This window comes from Epinephelus fuscoguttatus, linkage group LG12 (genome assembly GCF_011397635.1).
Source record: "Epinephelus fuscoguttatus linkage group LG12, E.fuscoguttatus.final_Chr_v1".
Taxonomy (NCBI): Eukaryota; Metazoa; Chordata; class Actinopteri; order Perciformes; family Serranidae; genus Epinephelus; species Epinephelus fuscoguttatus.
In genome coordinates, this window is record NC_064763.1 from 24,377,285 (window position 1) to 24,390,687 (window position 13,403).

The following is a 13,403-nucleotide window of genomic DNA, read 5'->3' on the forward strand; positions in this document are numbered from 1 at the left end:
TGCAGTCTCTTTATATCCTTTAACAATTACTCTATTGTAATTATGTGACTAATTTAATCCATAGCTGTCAGCTCATATGAGTATCAGCTTCACTGGGACATTGTTTGATGAAATGACACTGAGTTAGTGAATAATGGAGGACAGATTATTCCCCCTCTCTTGTTGACTCTGATAGTAATATACTTTGAGAATCCTTGTTTCTGTGGCTAATTCAGTGAGACACAGCTGGCGGAACTGAGTTGATTTACTAGTAATGACTGTCAATTACAATTATGTGAGAAATAAAGCTTTGTTTTTCTCCTTTCAGCAAATCCCGAAGCTGAGTGAATGTGCTGTTCTCCTGTTGCTATAGTAATAGCGGACACTGCCCCCTATTTTAGACTTGTTTTCTGGTTGCTGTTGCCATGGGATTTGCATCTCTCTCTGTCTCTCTCTCTCTCTCTCTCTCTCTCTCCTCCTCCTCCTCCGTACCTGCTGTTTTCCTTCCACCTCACCTCTGTTTTTCTGCACCCCTCCTTGTTCAGCCGTTCCTCTGTCTCATTTGCTGAGTTGCATCTCTGTGACAATATCATTTTGTCAAAACCAACAGGCTTATTTCCAGTTCTGCTGAATTTGCATATTGATGGGACACTAGCCTCTAATAGGTTCGTCCACTGGTCAGCATGTCTGCGAATTGAGTGAAAGTTGGGAAACATCAAACTGTAATTGATTGCACATAATGACATTATCCAGCATGGCTACAGAGGAGTTGTTTGCACACAAAGGGGAACATGTCGTTTCAATAGAGTTAATCCACAGAAATGGATTATATTGAATTTGAGTAACATGCTCTTTGTAAGGCTTTTATATGCTTAAGTCCATCTGTGTTAATCTGAGTCATTTAAAGGGACAGCTCTGTTACAGAGGAGCTATTCAGCAAAATGCCCACTGTGCGGTAGCTATCATATGAGTGGAGCTTTGAGAGATTTGTAGAAGAGCAACCTGATGCAATCTAGATAAATGTGGTTGTAATGGAGACCAGATTGAGATAGTAGTAGCTAGTGAAGTTGGAGGGTCTCCCAGGAAATCGCTGACTGCTCTCTCTGTCTATATTAATTGGTCCACTGAGGGCCTCCTGTTTGCGCATCATGAGAGAAATCCAAGGTGCCGCCCATGATAGCGCTGCTGCATTTACCTGTTGTCTCCACCGTTGAGTACAATTTCCTTTTGTCAATATTTAGAAAGAGATGTCAAATGTGTTTAATATGCAGCAAATACCTTTAATTCTGCTTAACCAAGTGAATAATCCAAATCCAAATGGCTCAGAGGAAAATCTGGGTTATTAACATGTTCCAAGTTGTTGAAACAACTTAATTTAACTGGTGAGTCAAATGAAAGCTGTTAAACTTTGGATCAAACTTGACTTATTTATATATATTTGAGATATTTCTTATCATTTCCCACAGTGGTCCGAGGCTGTCCATCAACCGGCGCCCAAATTCATTGTCTGAATATTGTGTATGAGGCGAGAAGTCAGAAAAAAGTTGATGCTGCATGCCAAGTGCACGTATGGCACGTTAGTAAGGGTTACACCATCATTTCATCATCATCTCTCTCAGAATTTATTGTCCTCAACTTTTGCCCCTCTTTGAACATACGATGAAAACATGGAATTCAGTTATGACTTGTGAATGGGAGCCTCTCAGGGGGGATTTGTGGATGTTTTTGTGTGTGTTCAGCCTACAAATCACTTTATTTGTTTGGCACGAAAACAGTTAATCAAGTTTCAAAAAAAGTGACAAGCGTAATGTAATTTTCATTCATGATCGGTGTGTTGGCTAGCTTCATTTGCATTCGGCTTTGACAGATGTGAAGCAGCCAGTCGCAGGGTTGTGTTTATTTACTACTCCTCAAGGACTTCGCGGTAAATTAGAGGTGTTTGATGTAAAGGGCTACAGAGCCTGTTTTGTGCCCCTTCGGGATGTCACAGCTTTTAGGAGATCACCTTTAACCAGCTCTAATTCCTAACGGCATCCTGAAGGCACAAAGCTCAGCCTGTACTGACCTGGTGTGGAAACAAATTAAACCCTGTATTGTAAAAGTTAACTTCAATATCAGCAGGTTGATAGACTGGCGTATATTGTGGATGGAGAAATTAAATGTTACACAATCTTGGAATTCATCGGTTATCATTTGACAACACCTCCCAAAGCAACAGCTAGTATTTTAGGGGTTCCTCCTCCGTGTACCGGTCATTGTCAACACCCCGATGAGCACTTGAAGAGGCAAGAATGGACATTTTGGTTAATCTCTGTAAACAAATATCTGCATATGAAAGCAGATACATTTGAAGGAGCAGTGTGTAGGATGTTGCAGCATGTCGCAGTGAGGATTGCAGATTACAACCAGCTTAAACTTCTCCCATGTGCCAAGCGTGACCTCCTGCTTAGGATTCCTTCTGTGTTCATTGCTCAGGAGGTTTTTACTGGGAACTGAATTATCTGAAGGGGTCTCTTCTTCTCTTAAACAAACACACTAGGTGATCAAAATCTTTAAAAATGACTGAATAATGCATCGTCCATAGCTAGTATTGAAAGATGGACAATGAGTCTCCGCTTACCCCCACAAAGCTAAAGTACTCCGGATATGGCTGTTGCCATCTTGCTTTGATGATGTCATTTGGAGCCAAAGTCTGTGCAGTACCAATCTCTATGGTCTCGAGTTCTTGTCAATAGACCCGTCTGATCAATCCCAAAGAGCGCCACTGATCAACAGCACAATTGGTACACATAGCTGTCAATCCTGACGTAAAGCCCCCTTATGTTCTGGGCTACTGTAGAAACATGGCGGTGCAACATGGCGAATTCGGTGGATGAGTATCTACTCCTGTGTAGAAATAAAGGGCCCATTGTAGGTAACAAAAACATGAAAGTTATTTTTTTTTTAAGTTATTATGCATAAGAAAACAGTCTTATATATATTATATTCCCCCAAATCAAAATGAATTAAAAGCTAAAGCATTGTCAGATGATCGATGCTGCCTTCTGAAATTGCATTTGGTCAGTATGTTGCAATTTTTTGTTCTGTTAACTTGAATGTAGCCAAAACCCACTCAAACATCATTGGTCAATTCTACTCAGTCATCAGACAGAAACCAGAATGTTTCTGATACCCAAGTCTTGTCCTGTTGCCTACAGATTGTGCATTCATATGCAGATATCTGTTTAATGGGATTAAATGTTGTATAAAAAAATGAAGTCATGAACAACAATAACAGCAGAATTACCAAGATTGCGAAATAATTAATTTAGCATCGCAGGTTTTAACTCAGACTTACCGTTCATGCATCACTTGTGTCCTTCAGAATTTTAGCTCTTTAGGCAAACAAGTCCCAAAAGGTTCCTCGGTGTCATTCACAGCACTCAAGCCATGTCACGCTGCCCTGCAGAGCCTGTCAAACCCCAGAGGCTCAGCGTCTATCGCCTTTGAGCTTTACACAGCCGATATTCATTAGTGCCAGATGCTTCTCTTGCTCACCGTTAACAGTCACTCAACTTCATTTCATATTGAACTTAATAATTCATCTGTTTAAGAATGACACTTCAAAACAGCTGGCTTTACTGTGCAACATTTTCACATTACAATTTAGTCAAGAAGATGATGTTTTTATATTAATACAACTATAAATCTAATTCCTACATCACCAGACTTACTGAGGGCAAAGGTCAAGGCCATGGTACCCTAACATTGTTCCCCAAAATGATGATGTAATGGACAGGAAACTTAAAAACAGAGCTCACATAACCAATCCTTTACTTCACTTTCTATTATATGAGATGTTAGTATTTTTACAGTTAAAAAAACAATTTATTATCTAAAATTTGGGCTGATAGAAGCACTGAACATGCACAGTATGATACTCGCATGTTTCCACACTGCAGTGATAAAGGAAAGTACTTCAGTTTCATGGCTGCTAGTGAAGGAAATAAAAAAGAATAATATCCCACACTGGGGTGCAGTTGTGTTCACTATCTCTGTTTTTGTTGGCCTCATTAGGTCAGCGCTGGTGCTTCTGCTTATTCTCCCCTCTGGATATTTTTCAGATATCATTGTTGTGCCTGCCATGAAATCCGAAAACATGTTTCTTTTATTGTAATTTAACGATTTGTACATCGTGTACCCTATTTGGAATTCATGAGTGTCATTTTACATCGCCTTCAAAGCGAGAGAAGATGATTTGTTCAAAGCGGTAAACATTAAGAGTGGAACTTTCACTGGTGTATCAGATGCATTTAGTGAAGGCTTCTTTCATCTGCTGCGTCTGAGTGTGTGTGTGTGTTTGTGTCTGTGTGTGTGTGGGCATGTTTGGGGCTGGGCAGGAGATTTCTCTCTTTAATCTCCTAAATTACTCTGAACTCACATGTGGATATGAAAAGTTGTAAATTACAAACATCTGCGCTGAAATTTTTAGTGAAGGGTGTAAGCGTGTGGAAGTCTCTGACAGGTGAAGCTGTAAACTCGCCCTCTTACCCGACAGATATCTCCGTTTCATCAGAGTTTTTGAGGTTGTTTTCAGACAAGGTTAATATCTCCCATTAATATTGACAAAATCATGCGAGACCCGTGCTAATTCACAGCCCGACAATCTTATTTGTGCTCCTGAGGCCTCGGGGAAAGGCCAGTCTGCGCGTGTGAAAGTGAGCGGAGATCACCCAGGGCTCATTAATATTTCACCAACAATAAGGCTGGGTGTCACTCATGCTCATCACCACGGTAATGAGCTCACACTGCCCTCTTAAAGATCTGTTTATTATTCAGCCGGGTGCGCCAGAGACTCAAAGATACTGAATGGCACAATGTGTGAAAATCTCTCCCAAGGTCAGAGAGACGCAGTTGGTGTGAACGCTGTCAAGTGAGCTGCAGACAGATGCAGTCCCCTCTAGTGTCTGAGTTTTAAGTACTGAACTGGTAATTTGAATAAGAACCACTAAATGTTTTTCACTTCAAACCAGGGCAATTAAAAATTAACCTTTCAAGTGCTGAGTCTAATCTGTACTTGTCAGGGGTAAGGTGTGTTTGCGTGATTACCTGCGCGTCTGTTAAATATTCCAGTGATTCCCTGCAATAAATTAATCACACAGCCACAGTCGTATATTATCATCTATCTGCACATGCACCGAGAGCACGAGAAGAGATACATTGTGCGAATATATTTTCATATAAGTTTGTTTATGGGGTTTTTTTCTCTTACATGATCTCAAATTTCTCGATGTTGAATCATACATGTTAACTTGCATGTAATTTCACTTCATGTTTTTTTATATTTATGTGGCCTACCTCGTGCGGCACGAGCCACATAACTAATTACGTCCTGCTAGAAACACTGTACAAATATGGTTTATGATTTCAAAACTTCTGCAACAACTTCTGTAGACAATCCGAGTTAACAGGCCAATTAACAAATCAAACCACCTGACTGTTTTTGTGTAAATAGAGAAGCTGCAAAAGGGAACACCTATTGTGTGCTCTCATTTAAATGTGAATGCTTGCTGCTCATTAGGGCACATGAGATTATTTAAAGAAAGCTGGTAATTAAAGACTTGTTTGCGTGAGGCGCTAATTAAGGAAGCAGGAAGCAGTTTGTAACTGAATGTCCTCAGTTTAACCAATTTGTCTGCAGCAAACTAGTTCACCAGGCAAAACAAACCAACAGATGCACCATATAGTTTTATTATTCCATGTACACGGTCATTTTACAGCATCATTATAGGACTATAATTTATAGATTTTGTTAAAATGCTCATAGAAGGTTTTCTTAGACATATTTATGTAAAGTACAGACAGATTAATGTTGAGTTATATGCCTGAATAAATCAATATATAGAGTGATATTAACATTTGCATTGTAGAAATCTGACAAAACATTACATAAAATATGCAGCAACAAGTAATGCTGAATCAAATAAGTAACATATGACTCTTTTAAAATATTTTTTTTAGAATATTTGCTATTACATTTTTCCTTTTTAGTGTTTTTAAGTATCAAGATATTAATCTTTCATCTGAGAAAAGTTACAAACTGAAGAAAAAAAAAGTACAAATGTATCAAAAAAGGAGGGAAAGGCATCGTTAGAGTGATAACACTGCACGCACACATCGGCTACAGAGGTGGAAACTGTTTGAGCTTATATTAAGTTAAGTGTTCCTCCTGAAATATCAGAAATTATATTGTAATTAATTACATTTTGGTAGCAGAATGTGATTGATGTAATTGAGAGCTCCTTTCGTGGATCCATTGGCAGGTTGCTCAAACTGTTTTCCTTCTCATAGCGGCTGAAAGATAAATACAACTTCTTAACAAACTCTTTCAATTGCACCTTTGTCAACAATAAACCCTCATTTGTTCGAAGGCATCAGGCTTTTTATGAGAGCCCCACATTATTTGTCTCTTCAAATGTCCATCAGTTACACACCGTCAGGCCGTGCGTCTCATATTTAAGCTCCAGCTGCGGCTGCAGCAGCTCAGGTTGGCTCGCAGGTGTCTGGGGTCGCTCCCTCAGTCCCTGTCATCCTCCAAATCTGCCACCCAGTGGTCCCTCAGCTCATGAACTGTGTGTAGCCCTCGGCGCCCGTTACTATGACATCCATCCAGATCCTCATGGCCTCCGGAGACGGGGCCACCATGTAGTAGAGGCGGTCGTGGGTTTTCACACAGAAGGTCAAAGACGGGTTGGGGCTCTGGAGGAGCACAGGGAGAGAGGGAGACCTTTTAGACTGCAGGCTGCACCTGTTGCACCTTTTCCTCAGACACAAACAGAGTATATACCAGCACATACTAACATTTAAATGTGTTTTTATAGTCTGTAACATCCTGTATCTTAAATTAAGAAGAAGAAAAAACAATTTTACCCAGTCTAATATGGATTTTACCAACTAAAAAAGCTCTCAATTGCAAACGTCTTCATTTTTATGTAACACAGATATCCAATTTGGCAGCAGGACATTTTAATTATGTTTCAAGTGTGTAATTACGGCTCACAGACAGCCAGACCTCCTCACAGTAACCTTAAATTATGAATGAAAGTAGCAACTGCTTTCTTCTAAAATGAGTATACTAGTTTAATACAAATTGGTTTTTTTGAATTACACATTGAAATAAAGTTTATTAGGGGTAAATGTAAGGACATTTTTAGAATTTTGGAAGCAAACCCTTCACATTTTATTCCACTGTTGCTAAATTTAAAAATGATTGACATCCCTGCAAACATTATAAAATCCTAGATGAATTTCTCGACTGTAAGTAATGGAAAAAAGAGCGTCCGTTACCTTTGTGGCACTGCGCAGGTGATCGTAATAAACCTCTTCAATCGCCTGAAAGTAAATGAGTCCTTTCAGTTTGGTCTCGTGCTTGTCTGAGAGGAGAAAAGAGAAAGAAAAACATATTAAGATACATTACATTACGTCTTGTACTGATGCAAGACCTCTGTCAGCCCAGGCAGACAGTACAATCAGACAGTGATGTGGGGATACATTTCATGTTTGGTCAAATAATAACGAGCTGTCTCTTTTTTATTTTCTAACAAGCACCTGGAGAGAGGAACAGTAGATAGATGTCACAAATAATATTTAATTTTACAATATCTGTCTTTAAACATGCCGCCTTTTCAGGGACGTTTGAGCCATTTTAGCCTAAAAAAACAACAGCAGAATATACAGAAAATACAAAAATAAAATAAGATGCACATTTACTTATGCTCCTGTTTAGAAATATTTTTTGTCAGGAAATGAAATAAAAAACGGGCACAAAATAAGAAATATTTTTGTCAAACAGTTCACACACGCCTAATAGATGTGTAGTATAAATGACAAAGTAAAATCTGTAAACTTATCCAGGATAAAACTGATGAAAATGTGTGATCGACCTTTTCTTTTGTAATTTACTGCTTAAGTCATTTTACTCTCAGACAAATTTCCCTTTGCCTTGTCTGTCAGCGGTGACAAGTCCGAGTGATTCAGTAGTGAATAGCAGATATATCTGAAGAGATGAGGATTGTTTGTTGTGACTTAATTTAAGGAGGAAAAATTGCATCTTTTTTATTAATCTTGTGGCTTTTCACACAAATAAAATCCTGCCATAAAAGTAGTTTGTAAGTAAGTGAAATAAAGGGACACTAACTTAAATCTAGATGGAGAAACCAGACACAGAAACAGCTGTAAAGCAAAAAAAAAAAAAAAAGGTGTTAACTCTTTTTCCCAGCAACACATAACCCATGAATAGGTATGAGCAGCACAGTATCACAGTAAAAGTTAATTAAAAGTGCAAGTCTATTTCAAGCTATGCCTGAAGTCTTTGCCATCCTATTAATTTGACTTGTTTTCCTCAGTCGTACTTTCTGGATCGTCTCTATGGTGTTTTTTTCCCCCTCAGCCTCCTCCCTGCCGGCGAGGTTCACGTCTTTTGTAAACTTAAAAAGAAGCGTCTCTCTTTTGTGTATCAGATCGGTTCAACATTCCCCTTCCAGCAGGTCAGACCTTCTGTCCGGTCCTTTGGATGTCTGTTTTCCATTCACAGAATATCTTTGGGCATTTTAAAGTCACTCACACTGAAGAGTTTTATGTTTGAGGGAAACCTGTGGCTGCAGCTCGTCGGACGCAGCGGACGGACTGATGGGTTTCTCTAGTTTGGGGCTAAACTGTAGGCATTTCATTTTTCTCACGTCTAAGATCAATTTTCTTCAAATGAAATCGGTTCAAAGAGTTTCTGGATTCCACTCTTGTTCAAATAAACATTGGTCTTTTTGTCTCTTCAGTGCACACTTGGAGCACCCGGCTAAAGAAGCAAACATCCAGCAACAATTAAAGGCAATCTTTTGAAATACGTCTGACACTTTCTCTTGCTTTCCCTTTTCCATAAGTCAAATCTGCTTAGTAATGAGATAAATGTTTTTGAAATGTGAGTTTCGTTTTATTAGTCACGAACAAGCCAGGAGCTAGCCTCCTCCCCAAGAAAAACACATCTAGAGAAAGTATTGCATCTTATTTCATCACCATCATCACCATCATCTTCGTCAGGAGTAAGGGGGTGAAAAGGCTAGGCAAGTGAGTGGAGAGAGAGAGAGGAGCAAAGAGAACAGGGGCGACAGTAATGAAAATGTACTCGGATTCTATTTTCAACTTGATTGTAAAATTATGTCTTAAAAAACACGCTCATGAATTATTCAGAAAACTAACTGCTCTCGTTTCAAATTCAGGGGGACAGTCCGGTAGACATGAATTACAAACTGACTTTTAACACACATGAACGAGGCGGAAAATTCCACTTAGTGCAGCTTTAATTAGTGTTTGGCTCCAGATGAGTAAACGCTGGTCGGGACAGAAGTTGGGTTTTATTGAAAAACACAGGAAAGAGAGCGAAGTGTACATTTCTCAGAAGCGCCTCGGCACTGCTTTCGGCTGAACTGAATAAATCAGGTCCTGGCCTGGTGTACTGCAGGAACTTTTCTACACTAAGTTTTGAGTTTATGAAATCTACATTGGACTGGATTCTTGTGTGAGCAAACTAGTTTGACCAAATCTTTTTCTGTAAATGAGGCCTGAGACTTTAATTGGACAAGTTAACCAGAACCTGAACACAAAAGGATCCTTTATAGAGGATCCAATAAAGTTCATTCAAGTCATGCTTAGTAGTCCTTCATCCTGTGGTTCAGATGTCATTGAGTAGTATTTAATAACGTAGGCTGCAACTTTTAGGCCTGAGAGGCACAGGGGAGGGAGGAAGAGAGTGATTTTTTTTGCTTAAGATGCTCTTTAAGAGGTATTTACAAATTTTAAGAGGATTCTAATCGACAGTCTTAACATATGACACGTTTTTTTATATACAGATGTGTCTGCAGAGTCCACACAAAGCATGATGTGGGACATGATAGTCTCAAGGGTAGAAAAATAAATGATTGTCGGAACAAACTGCTGAAGAGGGAAACCTATTGTGTTGTTACAGTTGATGCCTTAATAGATCTGGGTTTGAATGAGGAAGTAGATTATGAACACTTTTTAATTATACATGTCTTAATTGTACCTATTGGTGGGACTGCTGTGATTAATTTGTGTGGTCAATATATATATATTTTTTTGGCATTTTTAGGTTATTAGTATTTTGATATTGTTAAATCTGTATGTGTGTGTACTTGCTTTACTTGCGATACTGTACATTTTGGGTGCACTGTCTATTTAGAGTGCAAAGTCTAAGTGCTGGTGTGAAACTGCGCCTACTTAGGGCAACAAAAAAGTTTATCTTGGGTGCGTCGGTACAATGGACAACCAAGAAACGATGGCAGAGGAGATACCCGCACAACAATGCAACTGGGCTGGACAGCCGCAAAAACAGGTTCACAGGCTGAGATCAATGGAAAAAAAAAAAAAATATATATATATATATATATATATATATATATATATATATATTTAGGACATCCATGCACAAAAAGAAGGGTGCTCAAAGTGCAAAAATTAATTGAATAAAATCAACGAAAATCATGGACTGATGTTTTGCACTTTGAGCACCCTTCTTTTTGTGCACAGATGTTGTAGATAAATTGAATTTTTTTTTTGGCATTGATCTCAGCCTGTGAACCTTTTTTGTTTCTGTCCAGCCCAGTTATATTGGTGTGCAGGTATCTCCTCTGCTGTCCTATTTGGAGAACCATGAGGCTGTTTTTACTGTTTCCACCCTGATGAAGAGCAGGGATGTGGTTGAGCAGTCCTTTTTTTGCTGAGGAAGGTTCCAAACGGAGTGAGATGACCTGGAAGAATTACCTAAATGCTGAGGAACGGTGCTTCAATGCTTCCTTACTCATTTCCGTTAGCACAGGGTAAACTAGACCATCCTTTACAAAAGGAGAGAAGATAATTCTGTCCCACAGTTCCTTGCGGCAGCAACATTTAAAAATGAAAACACGTTATGCCTGCATTTTGTTTGTTGGGTTGTTCTTCTGTCTGTCATCCCATTCTTGTGAACACGGTATCTCAAGAATGCCTTGAGGGAATTTATTCACATTTGACAACTCAGTGCTTCAATGATTAGATTTTGGTGGTCAAAGGTAAAGGTTAATGTGACCTTACATCTGTCTCATTCTCATGAACACAAATGTTCACTTGGACTTAAAAATGAACTGGTCAAAAAAATTGGTTCAATTCATCACTAATTATAGCAAATTTCAGACAAATGTCTAACAGGATAATATGATTAAGTGTTGACTTTTAAATCCAAAAGGTCAAAGGTCAGCTTCACTGCGACATCATAATGTTCTGCAAAAACACTTTTCTTTCCACTATTCAACATCATAACTCAGGAACAGAAGAGGAGACATTTGGTTGAGTACTGAATTGGTGACACTAATCTTGGGTGTCCACCTTGAGACTGATTGTGTAGATCTGTGCTGCTGGGGAGGAGGTGTATTAGGCATCCATGTTTTCATAGACATGAATGTGAACTGTAAGTGCACCTTGCCTCGTGTGAGGAGGCACACAACTGTGAGGCGGTAATTCTAGTTTTTCATACAGTCATACTAATTGGGATTAATGTTGACAAATGTAAATGGACAGAAGGATGAGCATGAGCAACCATCCCTAATTTGACCATTTCATTTCCATTTCGTTTCACTTTTATGACTAGTAGCCTATATTCCTTTTATAATTTCAGTTCCAACCTTGGTAATGAAGTATTATTTTTCACCAGCATATATATCCACTGGATGTGCTTTAAGTTGTTCATCTCCGGAACATTGTAGTTTCACCACAGCACTCCTCTCTGTGCTCTGCTCAACTATGCCTGAAGAACATTTTCTTATCTATGATCAGTTTATTCATCTTCAAGAGCACCTTAAGGCTCCCTGAACTAACTGAATGTGAAACTAAGCGAGCTCTTGGCTTCTTCATCTTTCTCAGTGTATGTAAATGTTGAACTTTAGCTGCTTAATTTTTTCTCATCATGTACGAGATAACAGTTCCAGTGTGTGTTCCTGTACTGACGGGATACATTCACTTTAAAAGTTCACTGTACCAGTTCTGAACAGAGGAAGACTGGTCTCCAGTACTCCTTATTACTGAAATGAGCTGCAACCAAATTTAGAAGTTATAAACACCATTCTTCTGTGAATATTTGTCATAACTTTTATGATCATTTTAATTTAGATCTCATGTGATTGATCTTCAGGTCTCTCTTGAAAATAAATGTCTCAATCAATGAGACTTTCCTGTTTAATAAAGCTCAACTAACAAATCACTCAGCAGAAATAATTCAACAAATATAATGTGGAAACGTTGCTGTATCCTCACCCACGTAATAGCAGAAGTTCCTCTTGATACGGTCAAAAACGAACCAGCGTTTTTTCCATGATTTGATTTTGCCGCCCATCTTCACCAAGTGGCCCTTGCACATCTTCTCTGTGAGGATGACAAAGGGGCAGGTGTCTATGCTGTGGCCGGACGACTCCACGTGGGCACGCAGGTCAAACTCCTCCTTACGGTTCGGCAGGTAGCGTGTCATCGGACGGGCCTGTCAAGAAGATCAGTGTGTGTGAGAGGATAAAGACATGGGAGTAATTGGTAGAGCGGTTATTTGTTTGTGGGGGGATGGTGGGGGGGTCCCAAGTCGTTAAAAGCAAATTACAAGTAAAGACGCATATGTTTCAGGTCTCTGGATGCTGACAATTTGAAAATCTAAACATTTTCTTCCTAAGCAATTACTAATGCTTCGTACAGAGAGTCCTTTCAATACATATGGTTACTAATTGAATATGTTGGGTGTGAGGCTATTCAAGGCCTGCCTGACATGGTCTTGGTTTTTTAAATGAAAAACTTGAGACTTCTGCTCTTAAGTCGTATGTCAAGTTAAGTCTTTCAAGGAAATATTTCACCCTGAAATTGGTCATTTGTATGTCAATTACTCACCCCCTGTAACCAGAAATTTCTGAAGAAAACCTAGTTTTTCCTCACATGCCTCCATGGTAAAGGAAGAATCCAAAAATGGCTAACATTCTTGATGAACTGAAGTGAATGTGGGCTGCGTTCAACAACATAAAAGCTATATCAAAACATCTGTTTCCAACTACTTGGCCAGGAGTTCTGCTGTCTCTCACCCACGCCTGTCGCTTCATGGCCATTGAACGAGCACGGATGTGGGATTGCCATGGAATGCTCGAGTTCAAATGCACCCAGGCCTTTATCCCTGTGTGAGACTTGGGAAGTACTGAGCATACCACTGGATATATGAGACTTGGCTGATACTGCACAAGCTGTTTGAGAGTTTGTAAATGGATGTTTTGTAAGCTGTTGTTAAATGCAGTCCCCTTTTATTTCTGTTCATCAAGAATTTTCTCCACTTTCAGATTCTTGGTTCACCATGGGGACATGAGAAATTAAAGGTA

At 39.2% G+C, this 13,403-nt stretch overlaps 2 protein-coding genes across 13 annotated transcripts in view; one reads left to right on the plus strand and one right to left on the minus strand.

The window, feature by feature from the left end:
- The window catches only part of stk36 (serine/threonine kinase 36 (fused homolog, Drosophila)), a 31,039-nt gene that overhangs the window by 16,081 nt on the left and 1,555 nt on the right, over positions 1 to 13,403 (plus strand). The window contains exon 21 of one of the 5 annotated variants that reach the window (XM_049591421.1): positions 13,365 to 13,400. The exons of the other annotated variants lie outside the window; for them this stretch is intronic. Coding sequence (XP_049447378.1) covers positions 13,365 to 13,398 — 34 coding nt within the window. The 3' untranslated portion in view covers positions 13,399 to 13,400. The remainder of the gene's footprint in view (positions 1 to 13,364; positions 13,401 to 13,403) is intronic. 5 annotated transcript variants of the gene reach the window in all.
- Positions 5,701 to 13,403, minus strand: part of phldb1a (pleckstrin homology-like domain, family B, member 1a) — a 40,183-nt gene continuing 32,480 nt past the window's right edge. For all 8 annotated transcript variants that reach the window (XM_049591410.1, XM_049591412.1, XM_049591416.1 and 5 more), the window contains 3 exons: positions 12,313 to 12,532; positions 7,306 to 7,391; positions 5,701 to 6,717 (listed from right to left, as the gene is read on the minus strand). In XM_049591410.1, coding sequence (XP_049447367.1) covers positions 6,577 to 6,717; positions 7,306 to 7,391; positions 12,313 to 12,532 — 447 coding nt within the window. In that variant the 3' untranslated portion in view covers positions 5,701 to 6,576. The remainder of the gene's footprint in view (positions 6,718 to 7,305; positions 7,392 to 12,312; positions 12,533 to 13,403) is intronic.